Here is a 26,371-nt window from a genome sequence, read left to right on the forward strand (position 1 = left end):
AGTCTGGCTTGCATGCTTGGAATGGTGGGTTGGGGGGGAAACAAGGAACTCCAACAGAATTTAAAGTTAAGTAAGCATCCATCACCCTAAAATTTATTGCTAGACTGCTAGATGCCAGCCAGGCATATGCTATGAGATGCAACTATAAGTCTCACTCTGTCGTCAGGCTGGAGTGCAGTGGCACGATCTCGGCTCATGCAACCTCTGCATCCTGGGTTCAAGTGATTCTCCTGCCTCAGCCTCCCGAGTAGCTGGGACGACAGGCGCCCACCACCACGCCCTTCTAATTTTTTGTATTTTAGTAGAGACAGGGTTTCACCATGTTGGCCAGGATGGTCTCAATCTGCTGACCTCATGATCACTTGGCCTCCCAAAGTGCTGGGATTACAGGTGTGAGCCACTGTGCCCAGCTTTAGCCCCACTTTTCACACAGAGAGACAGGAGATTTTAAAAAGTTAAGCAAGCAAGGCGCGGTGGCTCACGCCTGTAATCCCAGCACTTTGGGAGGCTGAGGCAAGAGAATTGCTTGAGCCCAGAAGTTCAAAATCAGCCAGGGCAACATAGTGAGATCCTGTCTCTACAAAATATAAATAACAAAATTAGCTGGGCATGGAGGTGCACACCTATAGTCTCAGCTACCCGGGAGACTCAGGTGGGATGATCCCTTGAATTTGGGAGATTGAGGCTACAGTGAACTGGGATTACACTACTGTGCTCCAGCCAAGGCAACAGAGCAAAACCTTGTCTCAAAAAAAAAAAAAAAAAGGTCAGGTGTGGTGTCTGACGCCTGTAATCTCCAGCACTTTGGGAGGCCAAGGCAGGTAGATCACCTGAGGTCAGGAGTTCAAGACAAGTCTGGCCAACATGGTGAAAGTAAAAATACAAAACTTAGCCAAGTGTGGTGGTGTGTGCCTATAATCCCAGCTGCTCAGGAGGCTGAGGCAGGAGAATCCCTTGAACCTGGGAGGCAGAGGTTGCAGTGAGCTGAGATGGTGCCATTGCACTCTAGCCTGGGTGACAGAGCGAGACTCCATCTAAAAAAAAAAGATGTAAAACAAGGGGAAATTGGCAAGAATCTTATTGATGCTGTGATAAACATTATCAAGATGGGGCCAAAAGGTAAAATATTGGATTTTTTTTTTTTTGAGATGGAATCTTGCTCTGTTGCAATGCCGTGGCCCTATCTCGGCTCACTGAAACTGCTGTCTCCAGAGTTAAAGTGAGTCTCCTGTCTCAGCCTCCTGAGTAGTTGGGATTACAGGCGTGATCCACCATGCCTGGCCAAAATATTGAATTCTAATTAAAGAGTAGGGTGAGGAGGGGCACAGAGGACAGCCTCGAGGGGAGACTGCACTGCGAGCATCCCTGGAGTGAAGAAGGTATGCACCAGACAGATGGCAGCACGTGCCATAGGGTAAGCTGAGCGCTGCTGGAAAGAATCCAGGTGAGTACTGGGATAGTCAAATTGGAATTGGGCTAAGAATTCTGGACTTTATCTTGTGAGCTATTGATGTATTTGTTACCTCATTTAAACCTTATAACTAACCTGAGAGGATTAAGAAAAGAAAAAGAAAGAAAAATCATGTGTGGTGGTTCACACCTGTAATCTCAACACTTCGGGAGGTTGAGGTGCCCCAACAGACCAGCTTGGGCAACACAAGACCCCATCTCTACGAAAAATAAAAAGCATATTCCTATTTTTTTTTTTTTGAGACAAAGTCTCACTTGTTTCCCAGGCTAGAATGCAGTGGTGCAATCCTGTCTCATTGCAATCTCCGCCTCCTGGGTTCAAGTGATTCTTGTGCCTCAGGCTCTCAAGTAGCTGGGATTATAGGTGCGCTCCATCATGCCTGGCAAATTTTTTTTTTTTTTTGAGACGGAGTTTCGCTCTTGTTACCCAGGTTGGAGTGCAATGGCGCGATCTCGGCTCACTGCAACCTCCGCCTCCTGGGTTCAGGCAATTCTCCTGCCTCAGCCTCCTGAGTAGCTGGAATTACAGGCACGCGCCACCATGCCCAGCTAATTTTTTGTATTTTTAGTAGAGACGGGGTTTCACCATGTTGACCAGGATGGTCTTGATCTCTTGACCTCGTGATCCACCCGCCTCGGCCTCCCAAAGTGCTGGGATTACAGGCGTGAGCCACCGCGCCCAGCCCAAATTTTTTTTTTTTAAGACAGAGTCTTGCACTGTCGCCCAGGCTGTAGTGCAGTGGCATGATCTCCGCTCACTGCAATCTCTGCCTCCTGGGTTCAAGCAATTCTCCTGCCTCAGCCTCCCAAGTAGCTAGGACTACGGCGCACACCACCACACCCAGCTAATGTTTTTGTATTTTTAGTAGAGATGGGGTTTCACCATGTTGGCCAGGATGGTCTCAATCTCCTGACCTCGTGATCTGCCCGCCTTGGCCTCCCAAAGTGCTGGGATTACAGGCATGAGCCACAACGCCCAGCCTAATTTTTGTATTTTTAGTTGAGATGGGGTATCACCATGTTGGCCAGGCTGGTAATAAACTCCTGACCTCAAGTGATCTGCCTGCCTCAGCCTCCCAAAGTGCTGGGAAAACAGGCATGAGCCACCATGCTCTGCATATATCCCTATTTTATAGGTAAGGAAGTTCAGATTAAAGAAACAGCACTTTGGGATGCTGAGGTGGTGGACAGATCACTTGAGGCCAGGAGTTCGAGACAAGCCTGGTCAACATGGCGAAACCCCATCTCTACTAAACATACAAAAAATTAGCCAGGTACAGTGGTGCATGTCTGTAATCCCAGCTACTCAGGAGGCTGAGGCAGGAGAATCACTTGAACCCGGGAGGTGGAGGTGGCAGTGAAACAAGATTGCTCTACTGCACTCCAGCCTGGGAGACAAAGCGAGACTGTCTCAAAAAAAAAAAAAAGAAAAAAGAAAAGAAAAGAAAGAAGTGAGCTGCTAACAATCATAAAGTTAGAGGTGGGAGCATGACTAGGGGGTCGTTTGAACACGAACCCCATTCATCCCTAACTCCGCCTGACACTCTCAGGGCACTAAAGCCATAGGTAGGAGCTGCTTGCACCTTCTCTGAGCTGGAGCCCAGACAAGCTCATCCCCCTCCCCAACCTCAGCCTCTGCCTCCTGGGAACCTGAAGAGGAAGCCTCACATTCCCACCCTACACACTCTGACCTCTTCCTCTTTCCAGTTTTCGGCTCTCACCACACCCCACCAACATCCACGATCCCCACAGCCACACCACGTGGAACGGCCCAAGCTCCCCCGACAGCCAACTCACAGCCCTCAGAGCCTCCTACAAGCTGCTGGCCAACTGCTCTACCTTGGAAACCCTCGCCCCATCACCTCTCTATTTTCAATCCCTTCCATAAACCTAGCTGACTCCCAATTGTACTTTCCAGAAGCCTTCCATAACACTCCTCCTTCCCTCCCCTCTAGAATTAGGGGTTCCATCATCTCTACTTCCAAAAGACCACATCTGCCCTATGACTGTCCATACTGGGTCATATGGTTGAATTCATATCATCCTAGCTTTACAGTCATATAGGGACATTCTGGAAAGGACTGTTGAATAAATGGAAGAAGGAAGGAAGGAAAGAAGGAAGAAACAAAGGAGGGAGGGAAGAAGGCAGGGAGGGAAGAAGGGAGGAAAGGGAGTAAGGGAGGGAGGGAAGGAAGGAAGGAAGGAAGAAAAAAGGGAGGGAGCAAGGGAGGGAAGAAAGGAAGAAAGGGAGGGAAGAAAGGGAAGGAGGGAGGGAGAGAAGGAAGGAAAGGAAGGAAGGAAGGAAGAAAGGAAGGGAGAGAGGGAGGAAGGAAGGAAGGAGAGAGGGAGGAAGGGAGGGACTGGAATCTCCTTGTCTGCTCCAAAGCCCTGGCTCTCTCCCCTGGACTGGGGCCTTCTTCTCCAGCATGACACACCCACACCACCTGAGCTGGGCCCCAGGCTATCCTCCCCCATGGTCTGTTGTGGCCATCTGGCCTCCTTTTTTGGAAGCTCTGCCCTCATCAAAAAGCAGAGCCAGATACAGATAGTCCAGAACCAGAGGAAATTCCCAGACTGCTCTTGCCACCTTACTGCTCAGAGGGATGGCAAGAGTTAACAAGTCATTCTGCCTGGAAAGAATGAGGAAGAGAGCCTTGGCCCTTGTGGAGGTCACTCAGCACCACCTCCCAATCCCCCTCCAGAGTCAGTGGCAGCCTCTGACATCAGCCATGGCCATAGGCTCGATCCTCCGACCTCCTCCCCTCTCAGAATAGCCATAATTCTCCACAGAAAGGCAGCAGCAGGGCCTTGATGATCATAATAACCGCCTCCCGCCTCCCCCCACCCCCCGACCTTGCTCAGGCAGGCCTGCAGGCACACATGTGTGGGAGGGGCACACGCAGGCCAGGCGGGGGAGCTGGTGCCTGGCCTGCCCAGCCCATCCACTGCATCTCTTCTCTGAAAGGGCCTAGGTACAGGCTGGCTGACGGGTAGAGGCCCTTCTGTCCTCCTGGGGACTCTCTGAGGGCTGGAAACAATGCCTTCAGGCAGGTTTCCTGAGTCTAAGGATGTACCTGCGCCCCTAGCTGCTTTCCCAGTTGGTCACTCAATAGAGGAGGAGCACACCAGGCGCAGTGGCTCGCTTTGGGAGACCGAGGCAGGAGGATGGCTTGATCCCAGGAGTTCAAGACCAGCCTGGACAACATAGCAAGACCCCATCTCTATTTTTAAAAATAAAAAAAAATTTAATAGAGAAGGAGCAAAAGTCCCCTGTGTCTCTGATGGAGCTGAGTGCTGAGGGTGGGGGCAGCATTTAAGGGGGAAGGTGGACCCAGCACCTGCCTTGGGGAGATAATTCCACAGAAGAGATAAGCAAACGCACACAAACCAGTCAACAAATCAGGACCAGAGCTAAGCCCCTCAAGTGATACTGACCGTAAGGGTGTGGTGGGAGGAACCAGCCATTCCAGAAGATGGGGGTGGTCTAGGAAGACTTCCCGGAGGAGAAGGACTTGAGGAAGGGGCCGGGTGCCTCTGGGCAGCCTCTGCTCACAGAATTCCCCCGACTGCCTCACCAAGGTGGAAATCAGGGGTTGGGGGAATGACTCCCCAGTTCTGTTTGGGCTCCAGGACCCCACCCACTGCCTCACCAGGGTGGAAATCGGGTCAGGAGGACAACTCCCCTGTTCTGTATGGGCTCCAGGTGCTAGGCCTGGCTCTGAGCAGATCCTGTCCCTTTCACCCTGTCTGGAGTGGGGGAGACAGTGAGAGTGTGTGGGGCCCCGGTACTGCTCCCTATTTTTAGGGCTCCCCTATGCCTCTTTAAGGTAGTGGGAGGACACAGAACCCCCTCACACAGGGAGCAGGGCCCTGGCTAGGGGCAGTTCCAGTGCAAGTCTTTCCATTCCCAATATTCTTGACCAGTGAATCAATCTGGATTAAAAGCAGCCTCAAGGTCACCATAAAGGGAAGAGATTCCGTCAGAGCCCAGCACGTGCTGTGCCTGGGTGAGGGTGAGTGGGAAATGCAGAGACCTCCCAGGGCCTCGCTCAGCCTGACAGGGCCCCCAAAGTGCAAAGACTAGGGTGAATACCCCAATGCCTTGTCTTTCCAAGCTTCTGCACATACCAAGACCCTCAGACTAGCTCATCCAGCCAAAGCTACTGGGGGAAAAGTGTGAGAAAGGGTGCAGGCATGGCCCAGGCCCACGTCTTCTCGCTGCTGTAAGCTGATAAGCCTGCACCCCCAACTCAGCCATGAGAGGTCATTCTTGCTCCAGTGTAGACTCAAGAGGAACCCTCACTCAGAACAGGGCTTTGGGAAAGGTTGTTTCTATAAATGGATGAGTAAATAAATGGACAATTGAACATACCAAGTGTCCTGGGGACTGCAGGAGAAACTGTGCAGATGGCCTGAAGGCCAGAGGCTTGGGTTGTTGTTCTGGCCCTGCCCCTGGCCAGCTGTTTGACCTCGAACAAGGCAATTCCACTCTCTGGACTTCAGGGTCCTCACCCAGAACAGCAGCCAGATGGTCTCTACTGCCTGTTAAACACCCTGGTTCACTTGCCTGAGACGGTGGTTCTCAAAGTGTAGTGTGTACACAAAACACATGCATTGCAACCACTGGGAAGTTATTTATGCATGTATGTATGTATGTATGAAGACGGAGTCTCACTCTGTTGCCCAGGCTGGAATGCAGTGGTGCGATCTTGGCTCACCGCAACCTCTGCCTTCTGGGTTCAAGTGATTCTTGTGCCTCACCCTCCTGAGTAGCTGGGACTACAGGTGTGCGCCACCACACCTGGCTAATTTTTTATATTTTTAGTAGAGACGGGTTTTCCCATGTTGGTCAGGCTGGTCTTCAACTCCTGACCTCAAATGATCTGCCCACCTTGGCCAAAGGGCTGGGATTACAGGTATAACGCACTGCGCCTGGCCAAGGGAAGTTTTTTCTTCTTTTTTAATGCAGGTTTCTGAGCCTCAATTCCAGATCAGCTGAGCCTGGAGTTTCTGAGGACAAGAGCTAGAAATCTGCACTTTAAACTCCTGAGAACTACCGTGTGCTTTCATCTAAATTGCCCCCAACCCAGCGGCCGCTGCTTCTCTCCCCTCCATCTCTCCAGCCTGGCTACACCCTCCCCCCGCGCTCCCCACAAATAGCCAAAGCAGCAGTGTGAGGCAATCGTTCTATCCTTGACCCCTTCCTTTGCACAGTGAGTGACGGTGTTTTTATCTCCTGATGATGATGCACAGCCTTCAGCGGAGGGTATTTAAGACACAGAACACCAGGTCCAGGCTGCAGCTGCGGCACTCAGAGGTGAAGCTTGAGGGGCTCCAGAAGGACGAAGAACCACTCTTGAGAGAAGCAGCAGCAGTAGCAGCAGCGGCCCCACCACTGCCACATCTGCCAGGAAACAATGCTGCTAGCGACATTCAAGCTGTGTGCCGGGAGCTCCTATAGACACATGCGCAACATGAAGGGTGAGCGCTGCGGGAAGGAGGCGATGAGGGGTTGGCCAAGAGTTCTCAGCGGATGAGGCTCAGGCCACCCAATTCTGATCCTAGTTGTGCCTCTTACTAGGTGAACCTGGGCAAGTTTCTTCTCGTCTGAATCTTAGTTTTCCCCTCCGAAGAAGTGGGCTGGTTACTAAGATGTATCCCATCCAGGTTCTATAATTTCTGGTCTCCCCTCTAGAACTCCAGTCTTTTTTTCTCCTTTTCTTTCTTCTTTTTTCCTTTTATCTTCCCTCCCTCCGTCCCTTTCTTCCTTTCTTCCTCCCCTTTTTCTTCCTTTGTTCTTTTTTTCTTCTACTTTTTCTTTGTTGAATCAAGGTCTCTGTCACAGAGGCTGGAGTACAGTGTAATAGTAATAGCTCACTGCAGCCTCAAACTCCTGGGCTCAAGCCATCCTCCCATCTCAGCCTCTTGAGTAGCTGGGACTACAGGCGTGCACCACCACACCCAGCTAATTTTTTTTTTTTTTTTGGTAGCGACAAAGTCTTGCTACATTGCTCAGGCTGGTCTCGAACTCCTGGGCTCAAGGGATTCTCTCACCTTGGCCCCCCAAAGTGCTGGGATTACAGGTGTGAGCCACCAGGCCTGGCCTATTTTATTTATTTGAGATGGAGTCTTGCTCTATTGCCCAGCCTTGATCACAGTGGCACGATCTCGGCTCACTGCAACTTCCACCTCCTGGGTTCAAGCGATCTCCTGCCTCAGCCTCCTTAGGAGTTGGGATTACAGGTCCACACCACCATGCCTGGATAATTTTTGTATTTTTAGTAGAGACAGCGTTTTGCCATGTTGACCAGGCTGGTCTTGAACTCCTGACCTCAGGTGATCTGCCCAATTCTGCCTCCCAAAGTGCTGGGATTATAGGTGTGAGCCACAGCGCTCGGCCTATTTTATTTTTGAGGGAGAGTCTGCTCTATCACCCAGGCTGGAGTGCAGTGGTGCTATCTTGGCTCACTACAGCCTCCTGGGTTCAAATAATTATCCTGCCTCAGCCTCCTGAGTAGCTGGGACCACAGGCATGCACCACCATGCCTGGCCATCTTTTTGAAGTATTTCTGACGTTGCCTTCTTTTACTGCTGGACAAGGCTTGGAGCAGGGATACCAAGAAAGTCTTGCCCACAGCGGCAGAGTAAATACTAGACTTGACTGCCACAGGCAAGAAAAGATGGAGAAGAGAAACAGGGGAGTAAGACAGGAGGGCAAGGTAAAGAGAAGACAGCCGGGTGCAGTGGCTCATGCCTGCAATCCCAGCACTTTGGGAGGCCGAGGCAGGCGGATCACAAGGTCAAGAGGTCGAGACCATCCTTGCAACATGGTGAAACCCCGTCTATACTAAAAATACAAAAATTAGCTGGGCGTGGTGGTGTGCGCTTGCAGTCCTAGCTATTTGGGAGTCTGAGGCAGGAGAACTGCTTGAACCTAGGAGGTGGAGGTTGCAGTGAGCCGAGATCAAGTCACTGCATTCCAGCTTCGAAATAGAGCAAGACTCCATTTGAAAAAAAAAGAGAGAGAGAGAGAAGACGGTGGGGTTGGGAAGACTGGTTGCCACTGAATAGCCAGGAAGAGGCAGGAACCAGCTACAAGAGGCCACTTTTGTAGAGCTGATTAGCACCCAAGGTCATTTGAATCAATCTCCTGCTGCCACTGAAGGCTACACAAGTCAATCAGACACAGTCTTTCCAATTACACTGGACTGAATTAGCTACTGTTGTTAGAGCCGGAAGTCATGCTTAGATCTGCAGCCAGCAGTGAGGTGGTCCTCACTAGATGGATAGGACTTGCCTGGCTCAGAATCCAGGGACACACAGAGCAGATTATGCATGCAAGCACACAGTCACATGCAAGCACACAGTCTCATGCAAGCACACAGACCTCATGGAAACACACAGACTCATGCAAGCACAGATACATGCAAGCACACGGACTCATGCAAGCACATGGACTCATGCAAGCACAGATAAGTGCAAGCACAGATACATGCAAGCACACAGACTCATGCAAGCACACGGACTCATGCAAGCACACAGACTCATGCAAGCACACGGACTCATGCAAGCACACACACTCATGCAAGCAAGCACAGACTCATGTAAGCACACGGACTCATGAAAGCACAGATACATGCACGCACACAGACTCATGTAAGCACACAGACTCATGTAAGCACAGACACATGCAAGCACACAGACTCATGCAAGCACAGATACATGCAAGCACACAGACTCATGTAAGCACAGATACATGCAAGCACACACACTCATGCAAGCACAGATACATACAAGCACACACACTCATGCAAGCAGACTCATGTAAGCACACAGACTCATGCAAGCACAGATACATGTAAGCACACAGACTCATGTAAGCACAGATACATGCAAGCACACAGACTCATGCAAGCACAGATACATGCAAGCACACAGACTCATGCAAGCACAGATACATACAAGCACACACACTCATGCAAGCAGACTCATGCAAGCACACAGACTCATGCAAGCATAGATACATGCAAGCACACAGACTCATGTAAGCACAGATACATGCAAGCACACACACTCATGCAAGCACAGATACATGCAAGCACACACACTCATGCAAGCACAGATACATACAAGCACACACACTCATGCAAGCACAGACTCATGTAAGCACACAGACTCATGCAAGCACAGATACATATAAGCACACAGACTCATGTAAGCACAGATACATGCAAGCACACAGACTCATGTAAGCACAGATACATGCAAGCACACAGACTCATGCAAGCACAGATACATGCAAGCACACAGACTCATGCAAGCACAGATACATGCAAGCACACACACTCATGCAAGCACAGACTCATGTAAGCACACAGACTCATGCAAGCACAGATACATGCAAGCACACAGACTCATGCAAGCACACAGACTCATGTAAGCACAGATACATGCAAGCACACAGACTCATGCAAGCACAGACTCATGTAAGCACACAGACTCATGCAAGCACAGATACATATAAGCACACAGACTCATGTAAGCACAGATACATGCAAGCACACAGACTCATGTAAGCACAGATACATGCAAGCACACAGACTCATGCAAGCACACAGACTCATGCAAGCACAGACACATGCAAGCACACACACTCATGCAAGCACAGACTCATGTAAGCACACAGACTCATGCAAGCACAGATACATGCAAGCACACAGACTCATGTAAGCACACAGACTCATGTAAGCACAGATACATGCAAGCACACAGACTCATGCAAGCACAGATACATGCAAGCACACACACTCATGCAAGCACAGACTCATGTAAGCACACAGACTCATGCAAGCACAGACTCATGTAAGCACACAGACTCATCTAAGCACAGATACATGCAAGCACACAGACTCATGCAAGCACAGATACATGCAAGCACACAGACTCATGTAAGCACAGATGCATGCAAGCACACAGACCTCATGTAAGCAGACAGACCTCACATAAGCACAGATGCATGCAAGCATGCAGACCTCAAGGGTTGTATTCTCCTTCTGAAGTAGGATTTTTCTGGTTGTTTGAACACAGCTTCTTCCCCTTTAGGGACAGAAAATCCAGCAGGCTCTGTCTGGTACAGCCCGTCCCCAGGCAGGGCCAGGCCTGACCACCCTGGATGGAAGTTAGATTTCTGGACCCTGGAGCACTGCAGTGGGAGTTAGGGGCCTGGGTCTAGTTCAGGTCCCTGCTAGAATTCTGTGTGCTCCTGAGCAAGTCACTTCCCTCTCCAAGCCAACTTCCTCATTTGTGACAAGTTGAGGAGGTGAATGGTCCATCTCTAAGGGGCTTTCCAGCTCCTAGAAAAGGGTTCTTCCCTCCCTGCAGGGCTGAGGCAACAGGCTGTGATGGCCATTGGCCAGGAGCTGAACCGGAGGGCCCTGGGGGGCCCCACCCCTAGTGCATGGATTAACCAGGTTCGGCGGAGGAGCTCTCTACTTGGTAAGTGCTGAGGCTTCTGGGCTCCCGGTGCTGGCAGGAAGCTCCTGGGAGGGTGATGTGGTGCATGTGGCTTTGGCTCCCCTCCTGCCCTTCTTTCATTTTGACAGAACATTCCCAGCTAGAGTTCCTCAAGGTCAGATCCCCCTCTGATCACCTGTGGTGGCTGTGTCTAACTCAACCAGCAGGCTGGCCCCTATGGCTTTAGTCCTGGCTCTTCAGAGGAAAGAATAGACCCAGAGTTCCAGGGATGAGAGCTGGTGGAGGCTGGGAGATGAAGGAAGCTCTGTCTCTCTTCGGCTGTGTACCCCAGGTTCTCGGCTGGAAGAGACTCTCTACAGCGACCAGGAGCTGGCTTATCTCCGACAGGGGGAGGAGGCCATGCAGAAAGCCTTGGGCATCCTTAGCAACCAGGAGGGCTGGAAGAAGGAGAGCCAGCAGGTAAGCGTGGAGAAAAAGACTGTGGTTCCTCCTTGCTCCACTGCCATCCTCAAGGCCAGCTGGGGCTACTGTTCTTCCCAGAATTCTTGTCTCGCAGCAGTCAGTGGGCAGCCAGTGGTTTTAACTTGAGACCTCTCCCGAGAATATATTCTCAGATTAACGCTCTTCCCCCATAGAAGGCACCCTGGAGAGTCCTGTTGGAGAAACACTATTCCTGTGTCCTTAGCTACAGGATAGGATTGCATTGTGGACCCACTTGGCAGGGACCATGCAAGGGGGACTCCTAAGTGCACACGAGTCCTCATTGCCCTGGGTCAGGTCTCCTAATGACACCAAAGTGCACTGTCTTGTGCTGTCAGCCCACCTGTGGCGGGGTTTGCGGGGGTAATGTGGGCTCACCCTGTAACAGGCCTGGACTAGAACACAGAGTGGCCCACGGCCTTCTGGGGTTCTCTGTGCTTGAGCACTGCCGCATCACTGGGGACAGTAACCAGGTTCACAGTAAATGCTGGTGGCTCTGTTACGGAGACTATGGTGGCTTTACCTTCATCAAAAGCTGACATGCTGCCCACTACCCAAGTTCAGGTAGAACCCCTCCTTCCCTAAGTTCTCAGAGTAATGGAGTTACCAGACTACTCGTTTGGGAGTCAAGGAACCCGGGACTTAGGCCAGCGCTACTCTTAGCTAAGGGTTCCTGGGCCAATCACTGGCCTTCTCTGGCCCCAAGTTCTTCCGGTGTGGAATGAGGCATTGAACTGAAACAAATTTTTAAGATCTCATCAACATTCCATGTATCTAGTTAAGCTGATGTAAACCACTTTTCCCACTCCCAGGTTTCTCTCTTGGGATCCTTGAGCTTCTGAAGTCAAGTAAGGGTCTTTTCAGTTGGACCTACCCATACCACCATCATTCACCACCAAAACAAAGGGTCCAGGGGGGCTGGGCGCAGTGGCTCATGCCAGGAGGCTGAGACAGGAGGACTGCTTGAACCTAGGAGTTTGAGACCAGCCTGAGTAACACAGGGAGATCTCTATAAAAATAATAATAATTTAAAAAATGCATACCTGTAGTCCCAACTACTTGGGAGACACAACTAGAAGGATTACTTGAGCCCAGGAGGTTGAGGTTATGTCACTGCACATGATTGTCATGCACTCCAGCCTGGACAACAACAGGGCAAGACTCTGTCTCAGAAAAACAAGAAAAAGATATAAAAAAGGGCCCAGTGACAGCAGGTAACCTCCTCCAGTCGTCAGCAGACGCACAAGGCCATGGTAACAATGATTACCGACTCTATCTTAGGACAGTTCCAGGCTTCCTCATGCTCAGCTTAAAGTTCCTTTGCTGTTCCCCTTCCCACCTTGCCTGGTATCATCTATGAGACCTAGGCCAAAAAAAAAAAAAATATATATATATATATATATACACACATACATACACATATTTGTTGTTGTTTGTTTTTGAGATGGAGTCTAAGTCACCTAGGCTGGAGTGCAATGGTGCAATCTCGGCTCACTGCAACCTCTGCCACCCAGTTCAAGCGATTCGTCTGCCTCAGCCTCCTGAGTAGCTGGGATTACAGGTGCCCACCACTGTGCCTGGCTAATTTTTGTAGTTTTAGTAGAGACGAGGTTTCACCATCTTGGCCAGGCTCGTCTTGAACTCTTGACCTCGTGATCCACCTGCCTCAGTCTCCCAAAATGCTGGGATTACAGGCGTGAGCCACTGCACCCAGCCAAGAATATTTTTGTCTAACCCTCTTCTGGGGGCTCCTTTCTCTGACAGGACAATGGGGACAAAGTGATGAGTAAAGTGGTCCCAGATGTGGGCAAGGTGTTCCGGCTGGAGGTCGTGGTGGACCAGCCCATGGAGAGGCTCTATGAAGAGCTCGTGGAGCGCATGGAGGCAACGGGGGAGTGGAACCCCAGTGTCAAGGAAATCAAGGTAAGCAAAGTCCAGGTGTGGGTGGCAAGGGCCCAGAAGAGCCCAGTGGAAACGGTGGATCAAAGAGGGGACCCCTAGCTGTGGGGGGTGTTTAGCTCAACACGGGCTGAGTTGTGATTCTGGTTCCCCATGGCCTGGTAGGTCCTGCAGAAGATTGGAAAAGATACAGTCATTACCCATGAACTGGCTGCAGAGGCAGCAGGAAACCTGGTGGGTCCCCGTGACTTTGTGAGCGTGCGCTGTGCCAAGCGCCGAGGCTCTACCTGTGTGCTGGCTGGCATGGCCACAGACTTCGGGAACATGCCTGAGCAGAAGGGTGTCATCAGGTAATACGGGTGGCAGGCTCCCAACCCCCCTCTTCCAACACAGGCCTGCAGGTGTGCATCCAAACATGTGGACTGCATCCCCAGCTCCAAGAAATCAACCCTTGATCCCCAACCAGGGTTTCCTTGTGCAAAAGAAGATACTGATTTACCAAAGCAGGGGACAAGAACAAGATAGGCCCTACCTGGCCATCCAGACAGCTCCCAGAAAGTTTAAGAACCTTAAACTTGCCCTGACCCTCCCAGAAAGTTTAGGAACCTTTATTATTTTGTGAGGCATGGGGCAGGGCTGAGGTTCAGCTAGTATGCTCAGGCACAGCTGTAATGTCGACTAACATATTGAAATAAACCATACCACTTAGAACACCATGGCTTCCTGAATTTCACAAGGCCCCAGCCCAGCCACCAGCCTGAATCCTTTCCCTGACCTCCCTGTAATCCAGCAACTAAAGGGCACGAGTGGCCTCAGGGGCTGCTCCAGCTACAAGCAGGCTTTATACTGATGAGGTGGTAACCATGCCAACTGCCAAATAATTACGCTTGGCAAAGGGCACTTCCCTGATGAGACTTAGAAAAGACAAGTTACTCTAGAAACGTGTATCTACGATACTGGCGTAACCAGCCAGTGCAAGAGAGAACTCAACTCGCAACTGTCCTCCTGACTTGACTTCTCCATTTGCCAGGGCGGAACACGGTCCCACTTGTATGGTGCTTCACCCACTGGCCGGAAGTCCCTCCAAGACCAAACTCACGTGGCTGCTCAGCATCGACCTCAAGGTGAAGGGAATGGGAGATGGCTCCGGGGGGCAGGTGGTAGTGAGAAAAACAGGCTCTTCCCCTCCCCCATGCAGCACAAAGAATCCTCTTCCATTCTGATAGAATCACAGGCTGTAAGAAAAGGAAGGGCCGTGAGTGATGGCCTAATTGCTACTCTACCATCTCCAAAGCCTGTGATGGCTCCCTTTTTTTTTGAGACGGAGTCTTGCTCTGTTGTCCAGGCTGGAGTGCAGTGGCACAATCTCGGCTCGCTACAACCTCCACTTCCCAGGTTCAAGCGATCCTCCTGCCTCAGCCTCCTGAGTAAGCTGGGGCTACAGGCGCCTCCTGAGTAGCTGGGACTACAGGCACACATCACCATCGCTGGCTAAATTTTGTATTTTTAGTAGAGATGAGGTTTCACTACGTTGGCCTGGGTGGTCTCAAACTCCTGACCTTGTGATCTGCCTGCCTCAGCCTCCCAAAGTGCTGGGATTACAGGCACGGCGCCTGGCCTTTTTTTTTTTTTTTCCGAGATGGAGTCTCACTCTGTCACCTAAGCTGAACAATGACATGGTCTCAGCTCACTGCAACTTCTGCCTCCTGGGTTCAAGTGATTCTCGCGCCTCCGCCTCCTGAGTAGCTGGGACTATAGGTGTATGCCACCACACCTGTCTTAATTTTTGTATTTTTAGTAGAGACAGGGTTTCACTATGTTGGCCAGGCTGTCTCGAACTCCTGACCTCAAGTGATCTGCCCACCTCAGCTTTCCAAAGTGATGGGATTACAGGTGTGAGCCACTGTGCCCGGCCTTCTTCTGTCTCATAGCAAAGTTCAACTCTATATGTAGTTATCGTTTTGGAAAGAAGGAAACTTAGGTCCAGAGATCTGAAGCATGAAAAAGGTGACATAACTTGTTCAGGGTCACACAACTGGGAAGACCAGGCTGAAACGTTGGCCAGTCTTTGTGCTTCTGAAAGTCATGAGAGCAGGGCAGCAAGGCAGTCCTCTGGCCCCTGACCCGGCCAATTCAAAGGCTGCACCTATTAACAGAGCTTGAAGACCAAGCCCCTGGCAGCCTGTTTGTGATAGGGTGCAGAGGGTCTATATGGGCCATCACCCACAAGATGGCCAAATTCTCCTACCTCCTACTGCAGGGGTGGCTGCCCAAGAGCATCATCAACCAGGTCCTGTCCCAGACCCAGGTGGATTTTGCCAACCACCTGCGCAAGCGCCTCGAGTCCTACCCTGCCTCTGAAGCCAGGTGTTGAAGACCAGCCTGCCGTTCCCAGTTGTGCCCAGCTGCACTGGTGTGGATGCTCATTAGAAGAATCCCGCTGGAAGCCTGCAAATCTAAGATCTCCATCTGGCGACAGTGGGATGGGTGGGGTTAGTGTTCAGAGTACGACACTAGGATTCAGATTGGTAAAAGTTTTTAGTACCAAGAAAAAAGGGATGAGGCTCTTGGATTAAAAGGTAACGTCATTCACTGATTAACTATGACAAGATGTAATTTTAAAACTTTTTTTCTGGGTCCTTATGTGCCCACCTAAAATCATCTTTAAAATGCTAGTGGCTGATATGGGTGCGGGGGATACTAACCACAGGGCCCAGGAAGTCTTCCTTTATAGGCTCAAGAATGCCATGCCCTGCAGGCAGCGTGTGTACACAAAGCAGAATCTCAGAGGGTCTCCAGCAGCCCTCCACTGCTCCCAGTTGCTGCATGGCAACACCACAGAACAAGCAGCATCCCACAGTGGGTGCCTTCCAGAAACATAGTCCAAGCTTTCTCTACGGAAAAAGACAAAACTAGATAGGTTTCCCTATTGCTTCTGTAGGCACCAGTCAGAATAAAGAATCATAATTCACACAAAAACATCAGTTTGTATGTTTTAATACTGTACTATTTTAAAAAATCTATGCTAGATTACAACTTCACACTAGAGAAGTCCAGGACAAAGCTTTTAATTTGTTAAACTAAATGAGTCGGGCTCATTAAAAGGAAAGGAACTACTGGGAATTTATACAATTCAATTATTTAGACTCTGTTACCAGGATCTTTCATAAAAATGTAATTTCCATGATAAGCACAACCTAAATGAGTTCTTAAAGAACTTAAGCAATAGCTGATTAATGGGCCCTGGAAGATGAAGGTTATAACTGAGAATGTTTATTTATCTAATTAAAAGGAAAGACAGTGCCAAACATGAGAGAATAATTAGTATTAGGTAACATTTGTTACTTATGGTGCCAATTAGTAGCTGAGAGAATTCCACAGCTGTTGACTTGATTTGGGGCTGCTAATCTCTCTGCTTAAATAGACTAAAAGTATTCTGGGAGAAGTGACTGGATGAAGGAGTAATATGGTGAAAGCAAATTCCCTTTCCCAGGAATCAGAGAATTTAAGCTTTAAAAATATACATTGGGGCTGGGCATGGTGGCTCACGCCTGTAAACCCAGCACTTTAGGAGGCTGAGGTGTGTGGATCACTTGAGGTCAGGAGTTCAAGACCATCCTGGCCAACATGGCGAAACCCTGTCTCTACTAAAAATAGAAAAATTAGCTAAGTGTGGTGGCACATGCCTGTAGTCCCAGCTACTCAGGAGGCTGAGGCAGGAGAATCACTTGAATGCGGAGGCAGAGGTTGCAGTGAGCCAAGATGGAGCCACTGCAATTCAGCCTGGGTGATAGAGTGAGACAGTCTCAAAAAAAAAAAAAAAAAAAATTACACACACACACACACATACACACACACAGAGGGATGAGAGTATAGGGAGGATGAAAACATCGCCATTACCACCTGAAGCTTTTCCATTCTTGTTTTAATAGCATTGATGATTTGCACCATTTGGAAATAGAGCTCTGGCTTATATATTATAAAACAGGAGCTGGGCATGGTGGTGCCTACCCACAATGCCAGCTACTCTGAAGGATGAGGTGGGAGGACTGCTGGAGAGCAGTTCGAGACCAGTCTGGGCAAGATAGTGAGACTCCATCTAAAAAAAAAAAAAAAAAAAGACAAAGGAGTAGATGAAACCAAATTACAACAAACTAAATTAAAATTTTTTAAAAAAGCATTAGTGGAAACACTGTGGCATTTATTGAGGTGTTAAAATTTTACAACTAGTAGAGGTATTTATTATAATTTATTCTGATTATTTCTTAGTTTATATTTGGCATGGATAAAATTGAAATTGTTTATCCAGGGAGCCTCAGAGTTGAGAGAGGATAGTTGTAGAGAAGTATTTCTAAAAGGGAATTATCATCCACTACCAGCTAAGAGAAAATGGTTACTTGTTTAAAGATACCTTAAAGCAATATATATTCTAGTTTCAAGAGAAAGGCTGACAGTGAAGAAATGGGCTTTTAACAAACACACTGGTTTGCTGGATTCTAATTGCCTCCTTCAAACTATGTAATTGTGTCTTTATGGTCTCTGTAGATATCTTCCCACTTGTTTAATGTTACACTGGAATAAAAAAGTTACCACTGTTGATCTGATTACAGAAACTATTTTATATAGGACTATGTGAAAAGTAGATATTCTCTGAGCCCTTCAAATGCACACACACACACACTTTTGAAGTTTGAGAAGAACATTATCACCTATAACATTTGATTTGTGAAAATCAAATATATACAAAAGCTAATTTTGTAATTTAGATGAAGAGTGGGTATACAACTTATATGTGGTAATTTATATTACAAAGAGTTAACATTCAGCTTCTTCTAAATAATACCACCCTCATTTTCTTGGAGTCCCTCAAAGGACTCCTTCCGATGACCCAGAAGCTTTATAACCAGGTCTGCCCTTGAACAGCTCATGCATTAATAGGTGTCTAAGGCTGAGGCTCAGCCTCCAATCACACTCCATCTATATGAGCTTTCCTGTTCAGAGATATGGAGTGGCCAAATCAAAGTGTCTGAGTGATTCATCAGGAGACAAATATATTAGTCAATGCTACTATGTTAAAACACCAATATTCTCTTCAAGTGTGGGAACTCTCTTAAACAGGAAAATAACAAGATATTCAGAAGAGCTACGGGCATAACAGGGTGACTCTGCAGAAGCATGTCACCCACCACATGGTGAGCCACTCTACCTATTAACCGAGGTAGAGATGTAAATGCAGAAGTCTTTGGGCAATCCTGGGAGGGCTGCCTTTGCCCTTATAAGACTGACATATTTGAAAAGTTAAGACAAGGGAACTACAAAGGAATACAAAAGGAAGACTTTTTTTTTTTTTTGACACAAGGTCTTGCTCTGTCGCCCAAGCTGCAGTGCAATGTGGCAAACATGGCTCACTGCAGCCTCGAACTCCTGGGCCCAAGTGATCCTCCCATCTCAGCCTCCAAAGTAGCTGGGACTACTGGCATGTGCCATCGCATCTGGCTAATTTTTTATAGAGAAGGAGTCTTGGTATGTTGCCTAGGCTGGTCTTGAACTCCTGGTCTTGAGCAATCTTTCTGCCTTGACGTCCCAAAATGCTGATTATAGGCGTGGGCCTCCATGCCTGGAAGGCTCTTTCTTTTTTTCTTTTTGAGATGGAGTTTTGCTCGTTATCCAGGCTGGAGTGCAATGGCGTGATCTCGGCTCACCGCAACCTCCACCTCCTGGGTTCAAGCAATTCTCCTGCCTCAGCCTCCCGAGTAGCTGGGACTACAGGCATGCGCCACCATGCCCAGCTAATTTTTGTATTTTTAGTAGAGATGGGGTTTCACCATGTTGACCAGGATGGTCTCGATCTCTTGACCTCGTGATCCACCTGCCTCGGCCTCCCAATGTGCTGGGATTATAGGCATGAGCCACTGCGCCCAGCCTCGTTTTTTTCCTTTGTTGAGACAGAGCCTCATTCTGTTGCCCAGGATGGAGTGCAATGGCACCATCTCAGCTCACTGCAACCTCTGCCTCCCGGGTTCAAGTGATTCTCTGTCTCAGCTTCCCGAGTAGCTGAGATTATAGGTACGTGCCACCACACCTGGCTAATTTTTGTATTTTTAGTAGAGTCGGGGTTTCACTATGTTGGCCAGGCTGGTCTCGAACTCCTGACCTCAAGTGATCCACTTGCCTCGGCCTCCCAAAGTGCTGGGATTACAGGCACACGCCACCAAGGCTGGAAGGCTCATTCTTACATTTCAGTCTTTAATAGTCTGGAAATTGCCATTTAGCCATCAGCTAAGGGCAAAGGAAGATTAATAAGACAGAAAATCATCTGCATATATCAATATCCACAGCTCATCCAAAGGGAGGAGCTGGAGGGAGACCATTAGCTCTTTGGAACTCTTGTTCCAGGGGCAAGGCATGGTGGCTCACGCCTGTAATCCCAGCACTTTGGAAGACTGAGGCAGGTGAATCACCTGAGGTCAGAAGTTTGAGACCAGCCTGGCCAACATGGTGAAACCCTATCTCTATGAAAAATACAAGTTAGCTAGGCATGGTGGCACGTGCCTGTAATGCCAGCTACTCAGGAAGCTGAGGTAGGAGAATCGCTTGAACCGGGAGGCAGAGGTTGCAGTGAGCCGAGATGGCACCACTAGTCTGCCCTCCAGCCTGGGTGACAAGAGCGAAACTCCGTCTGAAACTTTTGTTCCTCTCCTCAAGGTGGCAGATTTTCACAGGTAAGGGGGTGGCTGATTGGCAAGAATGGGAGCAACAGGAAAGCAGCCAAGACATAAGTCAGAAACCCAGCTCTTCTTCCCAGTACCAGCTCCCTTCCTCATGCTGCCCACATTTCTGAACACTGTCACGAAGAGGCACTCAACCTGCAGGGAAGCAAAGTGTCACACAAACTTCAAAACACATTTTATTTGGTAAGTTTCTCATTTTGTTAAAATTGCAAGCAAGTTTCTTTCACAATTACACTTCTGGAGATCTAGTAGTTTCAGGGATCTCAGTGTTCAAAAGCGTATTTCAAAATGAACAACAAAACCAAACCCACACCAAGAGGAAATAGCTTTTAGATTGGTTTGAAATGTACAGCCATTGATTTCATGTGTTCTCATAAACAGGTTACCATTTCCTTGGAAAACAGGTGAGATGGAGTCAATGCCCACAGAAGGAAATGTCTTAAATAAGTTAGTTACTCAGACAAGATTATTTACTCCTTAGAAAATACAGTAGGATAACAAGTCCCAGCTGGCAGGGTATGCGGTACAGCACCAATTTCACAGGGGCCTTACGCAATCCTGGAGTCAGCAGTTGTTGCACACAAAATAAGAGCAGTTACTGGAAGTGGGGAGAAAATGGTGAAGGGCAGGTAGCCTCCCGCAGTCCTATCCAGCCTTTTAACTTGCTAACAGGACAGGCTGTGTTCTGTAGTATCTTTAGGAGAACATCTGAGACAGTTCTACAATGAAAACATAACCCCCAGTATTATTCCCTAGACAGTCCTTGTTTGAAAAGAAAAAGGGACCTGATCAGGGTTCCCACGGGGGACTGCGCCTCCCATCCACTTCTGTCTCCACGTGATACAAGACGTCAGCCAGGGTGTGCTCTACCACGGCGCCCCAGCCCATGTCACTCATCTGTAGGAGGAATGAGAAACGGAACAGTGACCAGAGCAGCCACGGCGAGAGCCAAGGATGCTGAGGACACAAGCGGGCATTTGTAAGTTACTCACAGGGCGGTAAGTGAGATCCTTCGGAGGATACTTGAAGCATGGTCCAAAGTTAATGGAAACCTGGAGAAAATTCAATTCAAGCAGGCGCGGAAAAAACGGACAAAAAATATTGGAAAAATTAATTTGACACAGGAAATTTTCACTTTAAACATGGCTGTAATACTTGGGGGATAAATGGAACAAATGAGATATATATATTAAATATTACTAAAAGTGGTCAACATCCTGATGTCCGTTAAGAATTAGATAACTAAGGCTGGGCGCGGTGGCTCACGCCTATAATCCCAGCACTTTGGGAGGCTGAGGTGGGTGGATCACGAGGTCAAGAGATCGAGACCATCCTGGTCAACATGGTGAAACCCCATCTCTACTAATAATACAAAAAATTAGCTGGGCGTGGTGGCGCACACCTATAGTCCCAGCTACTTGGGAGGCTGAGGCAGGAGAATTGCTTGAACCCAAGAGGTGGAGGCTGCGGTGAGCCAAGATCGCGCCATTGCACTCCAGCCTGGGTAACAAGAGCGAAACTCCGTCTCAAAAAAAAAAAAAAAAGAATTAGATAACTAAAATAGGTCTGTGTTGATTTCTGTTGTCAAAGAAAAATAAAAATTCAGGATCCCAATTTGCTCTGTCAAAAGGAAAAAATTAAGCTGAAAGCTGAGTCATGCAAGAAACTGCCTTTCCTTTTGTTCCTAAGCAGACACCTATGGATAAAGGTTAAATATCCCCATAGGTAGCCACTTTATGTTCACCTTATCTTATGTAAAGTGCCAACTTACTGAGCACAAGATGAATACGATTAACTGTTCCCCTATCTGCTCCTTTTCTCTTGCAACATGTGGATGACCATACCTTCCCACTTTCCTCTACAGCCCTCATTTCCCCTTTATTTTACTTTTTATTATTATTATTTTTTATTATTTTCCAAGATTGAGTCTCGCTCTGTCACTCAGGCTGGACAGCAGTGACATGATCTCAGCTCACTGCAACCTCCATCTTCTGGGTTCAAGCAATTCTCCTGCCTCAGCCTCCTGAGTAGCTGGGATTACAGGTGTCAGCCACCAAGCCCAGCTAATTTTTTGTATTTTTAGTAGAGATGGGTTTTTACCATGTTGGCCAGGCTGGTCTCAACTCCTGACCTCATGATCTGCCCACCTTGGCCTCCCAAAGTGCTGGGATTACAGGCGTGAGCCACTGTGTCGGGCCTACTTTGTATTTTTTTTGAGACAATGTCTGATTCTGTTGTCCAGGCTGGAGCGCAACAGTGTGATCACGGCTCACTGTAGCCTTGACCTTCTGGGCTCAGGTGATCCTCCCACCATAGCCTCCCATGTAGCTGTGACTTCAGACACGTACCACCATGCTTGACTAATTTTTTGTAGAGAGGGGGTTTTGCTATGTTTCCCAGGCTGGTCTCGAGCTCCTGGGCTCAATTGATTCTCTTATATTGGCCTCCCAAATCTTTGGGATTACCGGCGTGAGCCACTCCCCCAGCCCCTTTTCTCCTTTCAATATTTAAGTCCTCTAATTCATCCTTGGAGAAAGGCACAGACCTATGGAGGCTGAGGTGGGAGGATCACCTGCACCCAGGAGGTCAAGGACCTCCTAGACTGTTTCTGTGATTCTGTGTTTTTTTCTTACGGGTAGGTCCCTAACCTTGGCAAAATAAACTTCAAAATCGATTGAGATCTGTCTGTTTTTAGAAGATCTGTCTCAGTTTTTGTTTGCAAACTAAAGATTTCCTTCTTTTAACCTGCTTCAATGGTGAGTACTGACAGACTAAAAATACATGGAAATCTCCATGCATTAACTTTTCTTTCTTTCAATTCTTCTGCCTCAGCCTCCTGAGTAGCGCTCGCTACCACGCCTGGCTAATTTCTGTATTTTTAGTAGAGACAGGGTTTCACCATGTTGGCCAGGCTGGTCTTGAACTCCAGACCTTGTGAACCGCCCACCTCGGCCTCCCAAAGCACTGGGATTACAAGCATGATCCAACCTGCCTGGCCAACTTTTATTCATATATATATACAAAACCAACAGGCCCTAATGATAATCCCCTTCTTCATGTTGGATATTACCAAAAAAAAAAAAAAAATTGCCAGACATGGTAGCTCATGTCTGTCTGTAATCCCAGCACTTTGGGAGGCTGAGTTGGGAGAACTGCTCGAGCACATGAATTTGAGACCAGCCAGGGAAACATAGTGAGAGCCTGTCTCTACAAAAACAAAACCCAAAAAATTAGCACTCCTGTAGTCCCAGCTACTATGGAGGCTGGGGTGGGAGGATCACTTGTGCCCAGGAGATCAAAGCTATGGTGAGCCTATGGAACAGAGTGAGACCCTGTCTCAAAAAAAAAAAAAAAATCAATATAAGCAACAATTATTAATAATGGTGGGTTATCATGACATCCCACCAGGAGGATTTGTGTATGTGTATTCTTATTCTTCCCATTGAACAATAACACCACACCACACACACAAGGGAAAAGTATGGCACACATTAATTGCAGGACCTTTTTCTATCCAGCAAATACTTCTTAAGACACCCAAGTGTTTTTGGACTAACAGTAATGGTAGCAACACATGCACATGCCAATCTGAGACTGCTTGGATTTCTTTCCAGCACCCAGTAACTTTGTCATCATGACCCATTCATCTGCTTCCTTCCAGTTTTGTTCATGGGATAGAAACATGTACGTACCGTGCAGCTCTTGTACAGTGAGATGGCTGGAAAGTAAACTCCCTCAAAAATATCTTTGTAAGCCACACCTTGGTTGACACCATTTTTATAAAATATTATCTGAAACAAAAACCATGATTTTACTTCACAATTGTAAAAAAGAACAGAAAGAAGAACTCTCCAGGAAAATACCTTAGAAGTGCTACTGCAAGACTGGTAATAACACACCCAAGAACAGTATATAACTGTGTAACAACAACATCTTCAATTTATGTAATACCTTAGATTTTTCAAAGGACGTTAATATGCACTATTCAGGCTTCTTTCTTTTCTTTTTTGAGATAGGGTCTTGCTCTGTCGCCCAGACTGGAGTACAGTGGTGTGATCTTGGCTCACTGTGGCCTCAACCTCCTGGGATCAAGTGATCCTTCACATCACCCTCCCAAGTAGCTGGGACTACAGGTGTACACCACCACATCCAGCTAATTTTAAAATTTTTTTGTAGAGACAGGGTCTCACTATATTGCCCAGGCTGGTCTCAAACTCCTGGGCGTTGTTTTCTGAATTTCTGTGCTACATATGCCAAACGGTTCTATATTTTATTATTCACTGCATCGTATTTACAAAAGTAAGCTGGGAGGCTGAGGAGACAGGATTACTTGAGGCCAGTTCAAGACTAGCCTGGGCAACATAGTGAGACCCCCCCATCTCTACAATTATTATTATTATTATTATTTTTTTGGGTACCAAATTTCTTTATTTGAAGGAATGGTATAAAGAACTTAAGTTGATATTTTGGTACAACTTATAGAAAAGGTAAAGGAAACCCCAATATGCACGCACTGCCTTGGTGACCAGGGAAGTCACCCCGTGGCTATGGGGAAATCAGCCTAAGGCTTAGCTTTCATTATCACTGTCTCCCAGGGTGTGCTTGTCAAAGAGATATTCTGCCAAGCCAGATTGGGGTGCTCCCATCTTGCGCAAGTTGGTCACGTGGTCACCCAATTCTTTGATGGATTTCACCTACTCATTCAGGTAATGCGTCTCAATGAAGTCACACAAATGGGGGTCATTTTTGTCAGAGGCCAGTTTGTGCAGTTCCAGTAGTGACTGAATCACATTTTTTTCCAAATGTAATGCACACTCCATCGCATTCAGCCCGCTCTCCCAGTCATCATGGTCTGGTTTCTTGATATCCTGAAGAAAGATGCGGCCACCTCGTTGGTTCTGCAGCTTCATCAGTTTCTCGGCATGTTCCCTCTCCTCATGAGACTGGTGAAGAAAGTACTTGGCAAAGTTCTTCAAAGCCGCATCATCGCGGTCAAAGTAATAAGACATGGACAGGTAAACATAGGAGGCGTAGAGCTCCAGGTTGATATGGCGGTTGATGGCGGCCTCTGAATCCTGATGGTAGTTCTGGCTCACCTGCGAAGGTGATGCGGTCGTCATGGCGGTGGCTAAGGAGAGGCGGCGGCGGCGGTGGCTACGTGGTGCTGGAGAGGCGGCGGGGGCCTTGGGGCGGTCCGAGGGCGCGGTGTGGAGGTGACGGAGGGCTGGCTATGGGCAGTCGGCTGGGGTAGGGGACGAGCGCCGGGTTCCGTCCAAGCACTGTTGAAGCAGGAAACCACGGCGACTCTCGACGAAGAACGTCTACAATTATTTTTTTTAAGTAAGCTGGCCTTCCGTGGACTCCCTGGGACCACACCAGTTTAAGAATGCTTATTTATCTATCAATCCCTTTCCTTGCGTCAGTTCTCACTTCTGCTTTTTAACTTTGGAGTACTCTAAGACTTTTTTTTTTTTTTTTTTTTTTTTGAGACAGAGTCTCACTCTGTTGCCAGGGCCAGGCTGGAGTGCAGTGGCACAATCTTGGCTCACTGCAACCTCCGCCTCCTGGGTTCAAGCAATTCTCCTGCCTCAGCCTCCCAAGTAGCTGGGACTACAGGCACGCGCCACCACACCCAGCTAGTTTTTGTATTTTTAGTAGAGACGGGGTTTCACCATGTTGACCAGGATGGTCTCGATCTCTTGACCTTGTGATCCGCCCGCCTCGGCCTCCCAAAGTGCTGGGATTACAGGCTTAAGCCACTGCGCCCGGCTCTCTAAGACTCTTATGTCACATCTCTGAATCCTTATGTTTGTCCTTTCTCTCCCAGAATTATACTGCATATTCTCTCTTGACCACTGTATGTGTTCTTCAGAAAAGCCTCCCTTCTCTTCTTAGCAAGAGGGGGCTTCAGTATTCTCAGGTTATTGCATCTTTAGATCTAGTAACTGTTTCTCTTTAGTATTTCTTTCCCCCAAACAGCTGAAACTCTAGTTTCTTTATTTCACCTACATGTCCTTCTATTAGTGTCCTGGGTGGATTCACAGCATTAGCATTTTTATGAAAAAAATGTTTCCAGCTCTTAACTTTCTTCCTCTCCACCCCACTTCCCTTTTTACTTTTGGCTCTTGTGGCTGGCCCAGATGTGCCAGCCTTTCTCTGACTGTGCTCTGACCTTGGGTAGACATGTTCTCAGCAACCCTGGAGGAGGAGGCCGGGAGAGTTCTGAAGGACACTGAGTGAGCCATCACACCCTAGTGCCCTGGGCCACACCACAAGGTCTACTCTCCCACTCCAGTTTCCCTGTCTTTGGACTTGAT

General features: G+C 48.2%; 2 protein-coding genes, 1 long non-coding RNA gene and 1 pseudogene across 7 annotated transcripts in view; 1 reads left to right on the top strand and 3 right to left on the bottom strand.

Moving 5' to 3' along the window:
• The first annotated feature begins 6,755 nt into the window (after nt 1-6,755).
• STAR (steroidogenic acute regulatory protein) lies at nt 6,756-17,920 on the top strand. The gene is made up of 7 exons (XM_012475987.3): nt 6,756-6,951; nt 10,852-10,965; nt 11,276-11,403; nt 13,189-13,347; nt 13,489-13,673; nt 14,354-14,447; nt 15,584-17,920. Exons 1-7 carry the CDS (start codon nt 6,888-6,890, stop codon nt 15,695-15,697), a joined length of 858 nt encoding a protein of 285 aa, XP_012331410.1. The 5' UTR covers nt 6,756-6,887; the 3' UTR covers nt 15,698-17,920.
• Nucleotides 12,254-12,818, bottom strand: LOC135271461 (uncharacterized). Its single transcript, XR_010339608.1, has 2 exons — nt 12,692-12,818; nt 12,254-12,587 (listed from the first exon to the last, which is right to left on the bottom strand). It is a non-coding gene; the product is annotated as an uncharacterized LOC135271461 (long non-coding RNA).
• The window catches only part of ASH2L (ASH2 like, histone lysine methyltransferase complex subunit), a 44,201-nt gene continuing 30,832 nt past the window's right edge, over nt 13,003-26,371 (bottom strand). For 3 of the 5 annotated variants that reach the window (XM_064368738.1, XM_064368741.1, XM_064368742.1), the window contains 3 exons: nt 23,747-23,845; nt 21,047-21,106; nt 20,206-20,951 (listed from right to left, as the gene is read on the bottom strand). In XM_064368738.1, the coding sequence (XP_064224808.1) occupies nt 20,844-20,951; nt 21,047-21,106; nt 23,747-23,845 (267 nt within the window). In that variant the 3' untranslated portion in view covers nt 20,206-20,843. Of the gene's footprint in view, nt 14,559-15,848; nt 17,423-20,205; nt 20,952-21,046; nt 21,107-23,746; nt 23,846-26,371 lie in introns of those variants that run through there. The other 2 variants (XM_064368740.1, XM_064368739.1) reach the window with 2 other exon arrangements.
• LOC105733485 (ferritin heavy chain-like) lies at nt 24,064-25,189 on the bottom strand (annotated as a pseudogene).

This window comes from Aotus nancymaae, unplaced genomic scaffold, assembly GCF_030222135.1.
Source record: "Aotus nancymaae isolate 86718 unplaced genomic scaffold, 86718_ANA_hifiasm-v0.15.2.pri h1tg000079l, whole genome shotgun sequence".
Taxonomy (NCBI): domain Eukaryota; kingdom Metazoa; phylum Chordata; class Mammalia; order Primates; family Aotidae; genus Aotus; species Aotus nancymaae.

Excerpts from the sequence above, each read along its gene's own strand:
- STAR (XM_012475987.3), top strand. The coding sequence starts at position 6,888 with ATGCTGCTAGCGACATTCAAGCTGTGTGCCGGGAGCTCCTATAGACAC. Across the intron at positions 6,952-10,851 it reads ACACATGCGCAACATGAAGG|GGCTGAGGCAACAGGCTGTG; the intron begins GTGAGCGCTGCG and ends CCCTCCCTGCAG. Across the intron at positions 11,404-13,188 it reads GGAAGAAGGAGAGCCAGCAG|GACAATGGGGACAAAGTGAT; the intron begins GTAAGCGTGGAG and ends TTTCTCTGACAG.